A 17,354-nucleotide genomic window follows, 5' to 3' on the forward strand; every position below is an offset into this window, starting at 1 on the left:
GCTAACAAACCAGCGCTGTCCAAATCAGCAATTAATGGCTGCAAGACATCACAGCTCGACTTTCTCCAGACTTTATCAGACATTGAAGGACCCAGTCAGCTATGAATTACTTATTGAAGTATTGCTGTTACAGGCTAGCAGTTTTACCTGCTTAGGAAAAGTGACAGTATACTGTTAGAAGTAGAAAGTAATTCTATTAAAAAGAGACTGTACAGTCCAGGGACTGCTCTGTGACAGGCTTATGGAATCTTCTAGCCTCCCAGCCTTTCAAACACAACATAATGATGGAGAGCACGTGAATTCCAAAGTCTGCGAGGACCAACTTCCCGGTTTAAGTTTAACTGAGTGTACTTGCTGTAATTGTGTGGCCTCACAATTTAAATAAAAGATGTTAGTTGTGTTTATTTTTGGATTTATCTAAAACTGATGATGTACCAGCCAGTATAATCTTCTGTTTTCTGCCTTTATACACTAAGCTACCATTCTCAGAAATTACTTTGTATGATTTTTAAAATATGGTTCTTCAGACCAAGAAGTTAATAGGCCAGCAGTTTGAAATTCATCACACAACAAGTCAGCTAATGCAGTTTTAGAGTGGGCCTGCACTTCTGTTGTGATCTAGGTCTGTTTATACCGCCTTTCTGTCATTTCCCCATACCGTAGATACCTCTGACATGACCTCATAGTGTCACAAATTTCCCTCTCCATGATAGGGCTGACATGCTCCATCTTGTCATGGAGAGCAGATTGATAGCCCTTGTTCTGCTGTGTACCCTTAGTAGGCTCCATGTTGTTTTCTTTATAACTTTATCAGCCTCTCACATCACTGTGGAGGAATTTTGCCCTAGCTTTCGTTAGCGTTGCTTCAGTTCATTGAGATTTGGGGGCATTTGTTTGTGCACAGCTTTCTCAAGGTCCCGCCACAGCATTACAGTCAGATTGAGGTGTGTTGTTTTTTTTTTTTTTTTTTTTTTTTTGTTTTTTACTGGGCCATTGCAAAGCTTTGATTCTTTTTCTTTTTGTTACAGATTTGCTGCTGTGTGTTGGATCATTGTCTTGTTGCATGACATAATTTGGGGCAAGTTTTAGCTGTCGGAGACGCAGCGGCACATTTGAGTCTAGAAAACTTTGGTATACAGAGGCTTTCATGGTCAACTCAATTTCTGCAGAGTTCCCAGGTCCAAATCATCACTGTGATTGACGGTTGGTGCAAGGGCTGCACAGTAAATCGACTTTTAATCTGAATAACAAACATGATTGAGCGAACATTCCAAAACCAAAAGCCAATCAAGTGCTGTCAAAATCATTCAGCTTTTTTTTGTATTATTATTATTACAGCTTTTAAAAAAAATCTCATAGGTTTTATTTTATGTGAGGCACGTTCTGGTTTTGTACGGGTGACCACATGCCTGCATAGGCCAATCCCTGCTGTTTCTGCAGTGTGCAGCTTGAAGTGTCCTAGGCTAGTGTGTATGAGTAACACTACGCTGAAACACAGAGCAACAAAATTCAAATGTCGGGCACATCTGAGGGTGAAGAGCATGGCCTTTGAAGTTGATCATCCATTCACTTTTTGGTAATATTTCCCCTGGCAATCATTCCCAACAGGCCAAAATTGTTCAGTCTTTTTCTAATTGTACTCTTATGAATTTTAATATCTAATGTGCTAACTGAGTAGTGTAGAGGTTTTCTGAGCAGTGCGTGATCTGACCTTGGGAGGAATTTGCTGGGATTTCCACTCCTGGGAAAATTAGCGACTGCTTTGAATGTTTTCCATTTGTGAATAATCGGCCTCACTGAAGAATGCCGAATTTCTAATTGTTATAAGCCTTACCGGACTGATGGACAGTAACAATAAGATCATTGCTCAACACTTGCTCATGATCAGGAAATCAAATGCATGTGATTAGCAGCACTCGGCTTTAACTTACCCTCTAAGCAGTAATGGTGTTTTTGGTTTTTCACTCGCTGATTCTAAATGTTGGGTTAATGGTTGTTAAATAAATAAATAGTTGGTGTATGTCATGTTTGTGCGTAACTGATTTTAAGGCCCACTAGGGACCAGGCTACTTTCATTCTGATATATAAAGCCTTATAACTGAAGGAGAGCTTTCTCCTTACCAGGACTATATATATCCTTATCAGTCCTCATTAGCACTTCCTTCCAGATTAATCCATTAATATATACCGCATACTTAATACCAAGTGTTCTGTTATGCAAAATGTCCAAGAAGCTATATTTCTCATTGTGGACATGAAATTGGATTGAGCTCTTACTGCACAAAATAATCTCATTGTACTTTTCCAGAAGTGGCATAAAAAGTTGACATAGATTGAAAGAGGCGCTGTGCAGCGCTCAATCCTCCATTTCACACAGAAGCTCAGAGAAATCCTGTAATAAATTTCCCATTTTTTACTGTAATTAATAGTGAAATTGTCTCCTCTGCCTCTCAGTCCTGACAGGCTTTCTGCGGGGAGTTAAATCTTCGTATCTCTGCAGTGAATGATGGTGTGTGTCACTTGTGCGACAGCTGTAACTCCCTCTGCCGTCTTGCTGAACGGTTTCGGTGGTCTTTTTAATCTGCTTGGCCTGTCGATGGCATTAGCAGGTGATTAAATGAATTAGCCTGACCCGGAGACATTAGCACTGGGCTGGAACTCGGGGTGTGAGGGATTGAGGGAGCTGTGGTGGTGATCGGGGAGGGCGCTGGCTCTTTCTGCACACACAGTTTATCATGACATAGAGGGGTTTGTACAACTTGCATGAATGCGTGCACACGTATAGAAAACACACAGACACGCGCTCTGTCAAACACAATGGGGTATTGTATGTGTGACACTACCACTACTGTGTCTCCACGCAGTACGTCCTGACACAGCACACGCCCTCTCGCTGCTAAATGTCATGTGAAGTTACTGACATGATTAGTGTATCAAAGTGGGCCAAGTGTGTATTCTCACGGTGACAGTTACGTGATGTGAATGCTCCAGGGTTGGACAAATAAACAAGATAACGTGTTTGATAATCATTTGAGTCACTTTTTGATACAAGATAACTTTGTAACTTGGGTTATCTTCAGCCTGCCCTAATTTTGAATCATTGCAAACGGAGCACCTTTGCGATTCGTTGTGCTTTATTTTTGGAAACAGTCCAAAATTCCGATGGAAACTGCTGTGCGTTAATGTTTCCGTCCTTTGATGAAAGGCTTTGTTGTTGATGTTTTGCCGTCTGGTTGCGCGATTTGTGTCTTTTGACCTTTCTGGCTTTACATCTGCTCGTGACAGGCAGAGACAGATCAGAGCATTGCAGCACATCATGTACAGAAGCATCCACATTGAGAGAAAGCGGACACATGCATCGAGTGAGTTGCTGATTGACAGGGTCACGGCCGTTGTGGGCGGAGCCTTCTTATTTTGGCAACGGTGCTTTCAGGCTTAGAGGGCAGCTGTGAAACTTTATACCGTTTAATTGCCATCTGGTGAAGTAAGTGCTTGTTAAGGTGATCTATTCACTACTTGAAGAAAACTCTCATTGGAGTTACAAGAAGTGTATTTGTAATGCATTATGAGGGCATTTTATGATGATATTAGGCATTCACGATGGAATAAGTGACTGAATGTGAAGTCATTAAAAAGATAGTGGCTTCATTTGAGATATTATTAAAGTCTTTTATAAGCTGTTAAATAGAGAGGTGTGCATACTTGGCATATTAAAAAAACTTGTGTTTTCAGTGGGAAAAAAATGACCTCTATGCTGTTTTTAGTCAGCACTGATTCTACTCGAATACTGACACTGCTTTTGTAGTCAGCCAGCATCCATTTAAGCTGAACGCTTATCTCTATTCATTGTGTTAAAAACGTTCTTCGTCAAAAACATTTTAATGAGCGGCTGAGTGGGACAAAAGGGTGATATGAGGGGGAAACGGCCTTTAGGTGTGGGACCACTGGGCTTCGTTTTCAACTTCAGACCTGTTTATTTATTCTATTTTTTTTTTTGTGAGCAAATGTGCTTAAGGACACTGATGATGGTGCTCAGAGAAAAACATTCAAAATGAGTGACTGACTTGGAAATTCTAATAGATGAAATGTCATTTTGAAGCAGTGAATAGAAAATCGTGCCTACCTTGCATTGCCTCAGTGCATGGGGGATTAACTTTGTGTTCATTTGTGCTGCTCCTCATAAACCCTTTCTTACAGACTACACTGGGTGTATCTACATGGGTGGAAGAGAAGGTCTTGCATTTTCTTACAATTAGAGGAAGTCTTCTAATTACAGATAAAATGCTCAGTCGGTTCCAGCTGGGCTCTGTGTTCAGTGCAAGTTTGTATTATCGTAAAAATGTCTGTCCTGGTCGATCATGGTGTCCAGTGAAAACAGCAAGTAGAGTTCAAGTCTGCAGTAACTGATTCCTGTGCAGATACCTCAGCAGCTGATGCATCAGTTCACAGCAACCCAACAAAGCTAATGTTTGTTTTATTATAAACATCTAAAAGCAGGGGTGGGTTACTTTGTGGAGAAAGTAGAGGCGTGTGCAGCATAAAAAGTCTTTAATCTTTCATAAAAGGTGTTTAACCCGTCACACACTTTTTAATACGAAGCATTTAGCGTGCAGTAGCATAATCCAGGCTGTGTTGCAGACAAATGCTAGTCATTAGTAGGGATGGGTATCGTTTAGGTTTTATCCGATACCAGTACCAAACCGGTACTTTTGAAACGGTGCCGGTGCTTAAACTGTGCTCAAACTGGTGCTTAAAGAATGGAGAACACAAAATTGGTCCAAAAACCTCTCATGTTTAGCTGTTTTCCACTTTTAGCATTTTAGCCTTTTTGGCCAGGGTGAAGGGAGTATCTCCCATCAAACAAGAAGACAGCCGCATGTAACTACGACGGTGTTTGCTAGTTCACCTTACATGCATTAATGTAATAACTTGGTTAGCCTACTCAACGTAAATTACACACGAACAACGTTAAGCTACTCACGCAGAGAAGAACGGCTGCTGCTGCCATCATCATCCGTCATCATTTCTGCTACACTGGCAGGGCTAGGGGCCAGGACGCTCCTCTTCGGGTTCTTGGGGGATGTTGCTAACTCCGGGTCCGATAACAGGCACCACACCCACAGTAGATGTGTCCGGTGTGAGGTCTCGCAGCAAGCTATCAAATACGGCGCATTTCTCGGCTTTAAAAAAAGCCTTATGCGTCGCCAGGTGTTTCATCAGATTCGAGGTGTTACCTCCTTTGCACAGTATCAGCTTAAAGCACTTGTTGCAGGCTGCTGAGTTTGCATCTTTTGCTGTGAAGTACAGCCAGACTTTGACCGCTTCGCCTTGGGCGTTTTTAATCTGTAGCTCTGCTCTAAAAGCACGTACGTACCCGGGCCCGCCTACTATGCTTGCAAAGGTAAAATGATTGGCTAGAATTCAAAGTGTATTACATCTCAAGGGAAAAAAAGCACCGAAAGAAAGCACCGAAATGTGCGCTGCTTTTCGGTCTGGTTACCACCGTTTATGTCAGAACCGGTGCCATAATGACACCGGATACCGGTACCCATCCCTAGTCATTAGCTGTATCAAACTGACACAATTGATTTAAAGAGCCTTTCTATCATTACCACCAAGGAAGTTCTGTGAGTCTGTCTGTCTCTTGGGATGCACACAGATATTCATTAGAGTTATATCAAAGACTTTGGAGTAGATGATAAGGATCTAGTTTGGGGAATTTTTTAAATTGAATTGTTTTTTTTATCTTTGCACTGACATTTCACGCCATATCTTCTCAAAAACAGCTTGATGTTCTCAAGGAAAAAAACATCACAAACCAATCTGGATATGTTGGATATAAGAGGTTTTTGCACAGTGTGGGCTTAGCAGAGTTATGCACTCATGCTCGCCTCTTGCACACAAATTCTCATTCTTGTGTGACAAAAATATAATTTTGTTAGTTTAAGATTGAAAAAACTTTCAGTCTCAATCTTGGATTGAATCATTTTTAGTCTATTTTGTTGCAGTCTTTATCACCAAATGGAAGAGTGTGAAGTGTGAGTTTGCTGTCGACCTTGAAATCAGTCGACCTTAAGTAGGGTTTTCTTGCGAAATAAAGTATATTCCTCTCTGCTGCTGACGAACACGATTCAAACATTATCCGGCATTATATGGAGACAAAAATCCTGCCAGCCATTTAAGAGGTTTAGATGAAATCCTGCCAATGGAGTATTATGTCCTGTACGGTGGTGTTACACACTCACGCTGCCATTATCTATATGTCTATAACCATTAGTGCCCATTCACCTTCATAATGATGATGGAAAGTCCTAAATGACCTCAGTTCAGCTGGTTTCTGGAGATGCTGGTGGCTTAAAGCTGATGTCAGTGCTGCTGCATACACACACACACACACACACACACACACACACACACACACACACACACACACACACACACACACACACACACACACCAATACCAATGGATGAGGCCTTCGTTGGAAGCATTTATTCCTTGCTTAAGCATTTTAACACAATCCCAATAAATGAGCAAACTTACGAACACCCACTTTACCTGACCTGGATCATAGAGATGCGAGTGATCAGTGAAAGAAAGTACGTCTCCGTTTCTTTTTGAAGCTCGTCCTGCGCGAGCAGTAGTAAACAGCTTAAAGCTAGAAAAAACCCCAAACTTCATTTGTTAGGACATATTGCTTTTTGAGGCCCTGCCTTTGCCTTTCATGTTATACCTTTTCTTCTTAGACTTGAAACAGGAAAGTCAATTATGGGTTGAGACTAAAAGGTTAAATGGAAAGTCTACTTCAGAAGGATTTCCTGTCTATTACTTTATGAGGAAAGAGTGTGTTCCTAAAATCCAGGCTGCTTATGTTTTGTAGTGACCTCGCCTGCAGTTCTGTGACATTGCAATCACAGCAAAACAGGGCTTTTGTTGTAGCAGCTGCCAATTTATGAAGACAACAACCTAGCCTGAATAAATTCAGACTGTTTATTGCAAAACAGTTTGAAAAACTGTGTATAATTGCTCTGTTTTGGGAATTTGAAAAACCAGGTCAGACACCGAACGTGAAGCAGCTGCTGCTGCTAGTAAAGTGTTTGTGCTTCATGTTCGGTGTCTGTCCTGCTTTTTGCCTTAATTGTTATCAAATGTATGCTGTGTCTTTTTCGCAGAATGCGTGAGCGTAGTATAACGTTCGTATCTGCAGCCAGGGAGCCGATTGAGGTCAATCTGTGATTTGCAGCCTTGGCCCGGGGCGCCAGCTGTGATATCACCAGAGGCTTTACAGTCACCAGAACACCCTGTGTTTTACATATCTTCACATGGTTTGTCTTTGCCTCCTGTGAGGCCATCGTATCAGGTACAACTGTTTGCCTTGTCTGATATTTAGGTCCTGATGAAGCACCTTGTGGGCCAGACGGTCTCCCCTTAAGGCTGCGAATGATTTATTCTCTGCTATCAGAAACTGTTTAATAAACACCAATGACTATGCTGATGTCAATTTTACTCTTCGGCTGGTTTCATCTTACAAAAACAAGTCGGCGTATCAGCGTGTGGGCATCTTTAAGCTTTAGAGACTGAGTGAAATCATCCAGAGAAAATGCCTTTATATGCTCTGTGTCACTGCTCATGCTGCTGTCAGCAGTCTTTCAGAAGCTGTCGACTTCAGAGATAAACTGTGCTTTTTATGGATTTTGATGTGCAAATTTCAAATGTAAAACAAGCTGATTGGCTACCATTTTTATTTCATGTCTTTTTACATGTTACACCATTCTCATCTGGTTATGGTCACTTTATATAATAATATTTCATCTTTATTCATTACGGAACAATTTAAAAATCAGAAAAAGGTCTAGAGAAGACTTTATTTGAAAGATTATATTAGACTACACGCCGGGGTTTTTCCACAGTTCACAGAAAAACTCAATGACCAGTGTGTTAGCATGCTAGGATGTTGTGACACGGAGGAACGTCGGTTTCGTCAGTTACCCAGAATATTATGACATCCACAAATGTTCATTTCACCACTTGCATATCAGCCTTTATATGTTTCCTAACCAAACTAATTTATTTATTTAATGATGTATGGTGCCAATAGAGGAAATGCAAAGGTTACAGATGTGTCACTGGTGCAACTTTGATGAGTCGCAGTACAATCAAACGCATATTGTGAAAGAAAAGTAAAAAGTTGAAGTGATTTACTACTACAAGGAATTACAGAGCAGAAATCAAAAGTTTAAATCTGACAATTAGGATTTACACGTCATATAGAGCCCGATCTGAAAATCACCACCCACTTATACTACTGCCATTTGTGTTTTCAAGGGTCAAAATGTATTTTAGTCATTTCTGGTTCCTGCCAAGAACTTTTTGATTTACTAACATATCATGAAAACCAGAGCCAAATGACAGTTTTAAGCATCATTTTCATTTTCAGGGACCCAAAATGAGCAAAATCCAATGACATTTATTTTGGCTGTAGACCAGTGCAACACCTTCATGAACAATGAGAGTGCTGCATGGTTTAAGCACTGACTTTTACCATCTAACAAGGGAAAAATTCACTCCTTCATTCCTCACATTTCCTGCTTTTGCATGTTATTAAATAGCATAGTGTGTTTTGTGCTGTATCCCTATATTCACCTTCTTTTTCCTCTTACCTCCAAACTGGTTGCAGTAGACGGCTATCCCTCTCAGTCATCCTCTTAGGGAGTTCTTCAATCCCTCTGTTGTCAAGTGCTGCTCATTGGTTCTTTACATTATAGTATAAAGTGTCTCGCATTGACTTTATACTGCACATGACAGCAGGGTCACAAACACAAGCAAGCGAAGCTTCTGTTGCAAGTTGTTCCACTTTGACATCAAAATAGTAGCAAGTCTGTACATTCTGTAGCCCAGAAACCAGTGCACAACCAGCACACTGCCATACTGGAGCCATAACTTGAGAAACATACAGAGGAGCTGGCAGACATTTTTCACAAGAGTTCCCCCAAAAGCTGCACCATATGGCTGCCTGAGAGGCAAATGAAAAAGTTCACATTTTGCTGCTTGTAAAGTTAATCACTGCTGATGCACAGTAACGTAAAAGGACAGCCTGGTTAAGCATGTGAACATTTTGATCAACTCAAAACTTCTGTCAGGGATTTTCCCTGGGATTGTGACAGCTGCACAGTTGGATTTTAGTCAGAAACTTTGATTGTGAGCCATATACGTGTTTATTCTGTGGCACAATCTGGACAAATCGGTTCTGTTAAACAAGAGGAAGAACTAAAACTTTACAACAGATATATATACATATGTGTTAAACTACATGTGAAGTAACATAAAGTTTAACATATCTCTCATCAACAGTTGGGTAGGTTTCTATCTTCCTGTCTTTTCTGTCACTTGGTGTGTGTGTCTGTGTGCGCGTGTAACATCATTACCTCTGCTCTGATTCCTCTAACTTGATCAACAGTAGCTCCTGGGTTTCATATTTCCTGCACTAATGCCATTGAGCATCAAAGACAGCTAAGGAAAACAGTGGACGCTCTGTGTTTGTCACACATCCCTTCTGAAGTTAATTCACTTTGGCTGCTGCCCTGACAAATCGCAGCGAAAGGGAGAGAGCATGGGGTCAGTTGGAGCTGAGACTAAATATCCACTCCCACAGAAACACTGCTGTCTGAACACCAATCAAAGAAAGTCAATTATTAGACAGTGGAAACCTGTTTGGAACTGTTGAAAGAAGAAATTAAAAGTTAAAGTAGATTAGATTTTTGCCCCCAGGTCCTAAAAAGAAAATAAATTGTCTACTGTAGAACATAAAAAGCAGAGACTTGCTCAGTGACCACAAACTGCCATGTTGTTTTGGGGTGGTTTTGCTAGCATTTTTCCAGGTGGTGTCCATCTTAGAGCAGTTTACCTTTTACCGGGTGTCGGTATTCTGAGCCGTAAAGGATATCCGGTTTGACAAAGCTGTTATAAAGTCTGACCTGTGTTCAGCAGCTGTGTGGGCTGGAGTGTTGCAAATGCTCTGCATGCCTTGCCAGGGCTTGCACTGCTGTCATTTTGTGCTGAATTGTTCTCGCTGACAAGGCTGTGAAGGTAGGCAGGGCCTTGACATAGCACAGAGGACCACTTTTAACTGATGGGTGCACAACACCTTGGTTTTGGAGGTGTTGATTTTTAGAGCTGTTTGCCTGTTTCCTGGAAAAGGTTTCATTTTCCTCCTGCAGACTGCAGACAAACTGTTCTCTTTAACAGAAAAGTGTATTTCAAATTCATATTTCAAATTTAATGAATTCTTAAAGTTAAATTTACGCCTTTGAGAAGCTGACAAGATGATGCTGCTTAGCATGCACAAATATGCATTAACCTGAGTGACACATGCATTTATCTACGCTAACAGATCCTGTTCCGATCCGATACAGATACCTTAGCTCTAAATATTTGCAGATACGGAGCACTGATCCGTTACCAGTTTTAAACAAGAAGCACTCTGAGAGCACAAGTCTCCACCAAAAGAAATGTATACTTATTCAGGAACACTGAACATGTATTCAAATTGCTGAATGAAATGCAAACAGGCAAATGCTACCAAAAACCCAACTTCGGTGGTGGAGGTGTTTGAGATGCTGTATTCCTCACTCTGAAGACAGGGTTGAGCTGTTCCTTCCTGTATAAGGAACTCAGGCTCGATTTAAATATTATTTACTTTCTAGATACAAAATGCAATATAGCAAATAAATGCATCCAGGTAGTGCTGGGCGATATGATGATATATATCGTATGGACGATAGAAAAGTGTCTATCGTGCCATTTGTCTTCTATCGTTTCTAACCCAAATTATATAAATTATTACATAAAATATATAATTAACCCTTTACAACCGGTCGGAGCAGGCACACTCCGTTTGTAGAACTGGAACCACGTAAGGTAGCGCAATCATTTTTTTTTTTTTGCATGTGAAACCGGAGGAGTTGTACTTACATCTAATGCCATTAGCCCTGAATGCCCTAGGTCACGGTTTCCTTCCACATATAGCTTTGCAAAAATTGCTTAAGAAGCACTTGCAGCAACTAAAAGAGAATATTCCAGAAACACGCTTTGCCTATGTTCAATAACACTTCCTACGTTGACATATACGTCAGCGCGAACTATCGCATGTCCGCCATTACCTGCCCGAAGCCGGAAGTGACGTCATTTTCGCGAAAGGGCCTTATAAGCCTATGTTGGTGTTTTTAAAAGTCATGTTTGACTTTATGCTTTTCTGTATCGTTTCTGGGATGCTTAGAACTCAAATTACACTGTTGGAAATAGTTTATTTTGATGCATTATAATATTTATTTTCATTTTTCCTGTATTATATAAAAATTAGTGTATCTCAAAAATAAAACTATGAAGACACTCAAAATAAATTTCTCGTGGTTGGAAATTATTTTGTGCAACCTTTTTGTATTTACAGTTTTGAGGGATAAGCCTCTTAAATTTTTCTAACTAGAAATATATGCAAAAAACAAACTATTTTCAATTTTTTTGTAGTTTATTGCACTACAATTTTTTGCAATTTATGTAGTTACTATGGACTTAATGCATACATATTATTAAAATTTCGGCTATAACGGTTGTATTGATATATGGAAACTTGAAATGCTCCCACAAATGGCACTACAGCATGTAAAAGCATAAAGATAAGCTCTGGCGGCCTTGGTTCTATGGTAGGTCTTAAAGGGTTAAATAGCCTGTGGCAAATATATTAGTGTTGTCTTATCACTGTACATGCTCTTAACTTTATGCAAGAGAAAATAAAGTATAAAAAATTATATTTTTCACAAAGAAATTCCGTCTTGTGGTTTGCGACCTGGTGCTGCTGTACGTGCACCCGGATTTGCGACATACTTTACGGTAACTCAAAACAAAGACTGCACCCTCGGCACTTGCTGTTTACAGACTGCATACTTTCTAGATGACCACAGGTCAGGTGGTATATCGTGATACATATCATTATTGTGATATAAAATAATTCGTATCGTGATAAATATTTTTTCCATATCGCCCAGCACTACATCTAGGAATCTGTATGATACTGCAATACTGTACTCTCAGGCTAATAAAGCCCATTTTGATCTGGATGGGCTCATTCACTGTACCTCAGAGGAAACTTTAACATTGTAAAATCCAATATGTTGTAAAATAAAACGGCTTCATACATTTTTTTTTAAAGAGGTTTTAGGCCCAGTTTATTAATCGACATTTCCTTCATCTTCATTTGAAAACTCGTGGTTTTAGAGTTAAATCCCAAATCTCACACTCATTTCCCATGATTTGTGCATTAACTGGCCACTTTATTAGGTACATCTGTTGAAGTGCTTTCTAATGCAGATATCGAATCACCGTCCAGCACAGGCCAACACCTCAGTACGTTTAGAAACAGTAGAGACGAGCTGTTGGAGTTCAAGCCGAGCATCGGAACGGGGAAGAGAGGCAATTTAAGTGACTTTGGACGTGGCACGATTGCAGGTGCAATATCCACTTTCGCGGATGATCAGAAATCTTTTGCTCCTTTTGTAACCGAGCAGCAGTGTTGCGAGGGCGTGTGCGTGTGTGAGTTTATTATCTCAACAGCTCGTTCGCTAAAATCAGCCCCTATAAACCAGAAACGGGCGGCTGTCTCTCTGGCTGCAGTTCAGCTGTGCAAACTTTCATTTCGCTGATAAAATAGGACAGTAAAAACTTTAATGCTCTTTGCTAAATATATAAAGTATAATACGAGCAAAACAGTCAAGTCTGCAGGTCGTTTACACTTTCTACATATAAAAATAAAACTCATCGCAGATGAAGTTGTGTAGGCGCGCTGCTGTGTGTGACATTGTTTATAACCCTTGTCTGTAACCTTCCACATCATCCAAGCGGTGTCCTTATTACCCAGCATGGTGCATTTCCTGTGTTAGCAGTGATAGGCCTCGAGATGAGCTTCACGGTGTGTTTCATGTCCTTACTTGAATGCATGGGCCTCCTTGAGGAGGAGCAGGAACAGATGCTTCTGACAGAACAAACAATATCACACAGTATTTATGCACCGAGTTGATACTATCACAGTACGGTGGGAGTAAGTAGTAGTCTGTCAGAGTATGCTCACAGGCAAAACATTAATAATTCTTCTAATGAAGTGTGTAGTTTTTTCATGTATTTGTGCATTGCATATCTGTGTAGCACTAATGTATACTTAACAGTATACAGACCATCTTAAAAACCAACAAGTGAAACTGAGACAGGAATTCTGCGTTCACTGTCAGTTTCCTAAACGACCTCTGGTGCAAGAACTGCCGACAGCTTTGATTTTAAATTCCTGCAGAATAATCTGAGACCCTGCAGCTAATCCTCCTGCATCGACCTTTGAGTGATGACACATTCTTTACTAAGTATTTACTATCACGGCCCGTTGTCTCCATCTCGTCGGTTTTGAGTGAGAAGCTGTGAGAACCCGCTCACATCTTTGTGCTGGAAACTCTTATGCACCTAAGAGTCAACGGTGTGTCAAGGTTTCGTTTCATTTGTGTGCTGTGATGACATTTTTGCACCGCTCACTTGGCTGCCACTTGAGAATGTTAACGGAAAACTTCTGTTGAGCCAAGCGGAGACAGACGCGCTGTGCTGGTAAGCTGGCGACTGAAAGTGATGCTGTAGGAAGTGATTGTGCTCCTTGCTTCCTGTCCGTGTTTTTAGCACTTTGGTGCTGCAGAGGAAATGTAGAACGAGGTTGGTGGAGGCTGAATACATAAAGCAGCGATTTGCATTGTGGAGCCTTTCATCAGGGGATGCAGCCAGACTGCACAGGTTTCACTGGTGAACAGCTGCGGGCACAGGGAAATGCTTATCAGTGGTTACGTGATGGTAAGTAACTGAAAAGAAGCCAGCATGTGTCATGCATCCAGCATGCAGATGTTGACGTTTCAAGCTATTTACTTAGTGTTGTTTGTTTTTGGTGTGCGTGTGTTTGTGTGACAAATGATCAACGATCGCGTGATAATCCTGCCGGACTTGATGAGAAGTTTTTCTGGCCGTGGCGTTAAAACGTCCGTACATTGTTGTGAGTGCTGTTCAAAGGAAGTAGCCTGACAAAACTCAATCACTGCACTTTCCACTTACTGTTCCTGCATGTTTATTCTTTATTTACTCAGCTTAACTTTTTGCAGCTGCTGATCTTTATACAATGACCAAAGTAAGTTGTCTCCTCTTTAGGTTTCACCACACAGTTAGCTGTTTTTTCTGCATGTCCACAAAAATTACGAGAAACTGAAAAATGGGCTTTTGCTGATTCACTCACGGTGCTGCTGTCAATTGTCAGAGAGAAAAGGAGAGATGCATTTTATTCATGTTTACACAAATGCAGCGCTGACATGAAAAGTCCCCACGTCAACTCGCTGCTCCGGTGCTTTTTTTCTCTCTCATTGTGCTGGCGCTTGCTTGTAGTGTTCAGGAAGCGGTTTGCCTTGATGGAGGATGGTAGAAAAACCCGTTAACAGCTCACAAAGCAAGTGGATCACCAAGACTATGACCCATGCAGTTCAGTTAAACATTGAAACCGTGACCTCTCATTCTTGCTCTTGATTCTCTCTTAAGTGAAAATATGCAAGTTGGTGAAAGAAGTGAAGCGGTCATGAACAAAATATTGATTTCATATTTGTTCACAACAGACAAAAGAAAGTAGACTCAAACGGTGGTTCGGTGCCTTGTTAACTGGTAGCTTGTTCTGGGGTCTGTTTAACTAGGACACCAGAATGCAGCTCTGTGCACTTTGCTGTGGTGTGTCAGACCAGCACTTCTTTTAAATGTCAGTGTGTCCCAATAGACTCTGCAATGTAGAGCTTTTACAACTTTAAAGTCCAGAGTCGGCTTGAATAACAAGCATCAAACAACTTTCACGTTTTATTTACTGGTGTATTAAAGTTCCAGATGATAAAAGGTTTATAGCTGGCATTTTGTGGCTCAGCTTTTCCCTCCGTCTCTTCTTCCAGGTCGTTCACTGCCGCTGAAAGGATGATAACGATCGTGGGAGGAGGCCACGGCCGGAGGTGCAGCCCTCGCTAGAATCCTACTTCTCTTCCAGTTCACCCCTTTACCATCGCCCAGTGTTGCTGTCCACCCCACCCCAACCTGGCACCATGGCCAACCACCTGGAGCTGATCCAAGAGCTGCAGCAGCTGGACAAGGTGCCCAGTCTGGAGAGACTGCGGGCGGCCCAGAAGCGGCGCACCCAGCAGCTGAAGAGATGGGCTGTGTATGAGAAGGAGATGCAAAACAAGAAGCGAAAGGCCGACAAGAAGGGACGCATTGCTAACAGCCTCCAGCAATCAGAGCCCAAGAAACATGTGTCGTTTGCCGCCAGCGTGGCGCTCCTGGAGGCTTCGGCCAGGAATGATCCAGATGAAGGTAAGACCAGTACAGCATATTAATGATACGTGCAGATCAGAAAATAAAAGGGTGGCTTATTTATTTCTGCTTGCCTAATTACAACTAGTTTGGATTCATTACATCAAGTATCCTAAATATTTTGATTTAGCGATGAAATAAAGGTATTATTTATGGATGTGGGGCAGGGTGAGTAGAGCTGGGGTTATTTCTTTGTTGCTTGCGAGACGACAGGAGGATGAACAGGCTGCACAGAGGCCGGCGTTGCCCTTTTAATTTATTTGTTGAACTTTAGTATTCCTTGTTTCAAAAATAAATAGTTTAAATAAAGTTTTGCTCAACTGAGCTCAGACTTACCCTCGACACCGCGTTTGAATAATGACGCTAATTTCGGCCTCACCACACTACTTCCCCTGGATATCAAAATGCCAAGGTCAGGAAAACGATTAGCTTGGCCTGCCCACTTAAACCGCCAGTGGAAGTCACTCCATTCCAATTGAATTTGTTCTGCTAGGAGACTGTTTTATCATTGAGAAATAATGGAGTTGTCACACTGAGATGAAACTCTGCCAGTCTTTTAATTAAAATTTCTACGGATGGGGCCCCCCTATTTGGAGATAATAATTGTTTTCCTCCAGTACCGGCAGCCCCGTGTTGCTGTGGCTGTGCTAACAGTGTGTCGGCGATGCAGGGATGATAACAGGCTGCTATCGCTTAGATTTTGCGTCTAATTTAACGTCACTGTAACTTGAAATTGGATTGAAGTTTGTTTTATTTATTTGTTTTTTTTAGTCGTCACAAATGCAGCCCACAGCAGTGCTACTGTATATTCTTTGCTCATGCAAGCTGTCTTCACAGATAGGACATCCCTCTCAAGGCTGATGTATTTTCACAATAATTTTTACAAGGCTGAAGCTACTCTGCTGTGCCTGTACACACACGTGGACTGTTCACTGGCACGTCTAAGCTCCAGCTGGAGTGTGAGACACTAGAAGTCTTGTGATGTCTACAGGGGTCTGCTGGATTTTATCACGGCGTGTAGCCGAAATTAAACTTTGGTGTAAGCAAAAGGAAGTTACTTAATTGGGTAAAACTGAAAAAGAAAATCTTTGATGTTTTTGTTGCTGGTTTCATTGTTGTGCGTGATGTGAGAAATGGTTTGAGCATCATTTCGGGGCTTTTATTGCAAACTGCTGCGCTGTGTGTATTTCCCAGAAGGTCTGCTGAGGCACTTAGACTGCACCAGGATGTTGGGGCTGATCGTGTGAGTCTTTAGATTGGTTTTGAGAAACCACACGAGGAAGCAAGGAACACACAATGTCTACTCATCAATATTGACAGGTCCCTTTCAGGGATGGTTTAACAGCAACAAACATTTGTCTGCTGTCACACACTTACTCGTGTCAGAACGAATGAGTATTTGTACACCACTGATAGATTTCTTTTTGAACTCTTCAGCTGTGTCCTCCATGTTAAGGATGCACACATACAAAAATTCCTGATCAATTTTTCAAGAGTAGAAAAAGGAGGTTTTTAATTTCAATACAGCTAGACGGGGGATACATTATTGCTTTGACTGTACACTGTGACTCTTCTCCTTCTGATGCAGTTATCGATAAACTGACTAATTAATTGAGCGTTAATGCTTTGACTTGCAGGAGCTGCTATAATGTGACTCCTTGTGGTTGCAAATGGATTAGGATGAAGTTAGCAAAAGTGAAAAGACTTCATGTTCTTCTGTGACACAGTTGTGTCGTGACTGTGCTATACAACGAGCTACGATTACCACCTCTAAGCACAAATTTATTATCGGAGTCTGAAGACTGTTTAAAATTAATAAGAGGGCTTGCAGGTGGTTCAGGTGTACAAAAGCTCCACCATCATGACTGTCAGAATAACATGCCAGCAGAGAGAAAAGGAATTTTCCAAATTTAGTGTGCATGATTTTTGATGGTTCTCTG

General features: G+C 41.2%; 1 protein-coding gene across 3 annotated transcripts in view; it reads left to right on the top strand.

Moving 5' to 3' along the window:
• The window catches only part of LOC147331499 (protein phosphatase 1 regulatory inhibitor subunit 16B-like), a 95,245-nt gene that overhangs the window by 16,797 nt on the left and 61,094 nt on the right, over nucleotides 1-17,354 (top strand). For 2 of the 3 annotated variants that reach the window (XM_086293868.1, XM_086293869.1), the window contains exon 2: nucleotides 15,000-15,414. In XM_086293868.1, coding sequence (XP_086149994.1) covers nucleotides 15,147-15,414 — 268 coding nt within the window. In that variant the 5' untranslated portion in view covers nucleotides 15,000-15,146. Of the gene's footprint in view, nucleotides 1-13,657; nucleotides 13,876-14,999; nucleotides 15,415-17,354 lie in introns of those variants that run through there. The other variant, XM_086293870.1, reaches the window with a different exon arrangement.

Source organism: Aulonocara sp. 'chitande type north' Nkhata Bay, linkage group LG5, assembly GCF_057382095.1.
Source record: "Aulonocara sp. 'chitande type north' Nkhata Bay isolate Kocher_YH1m ecotype deep benthic linkage group LG5, A_spYH_male_GT1.1, whole genome shotgun sequence".
Lineage (NCBI taxonomy): Eukaryota > Metazoa > Chordata > Actinopteri > Cichliformes > Cichlidae > Aulonocara > Aulonocara sp. 'chitande type north' Nkhata Bay.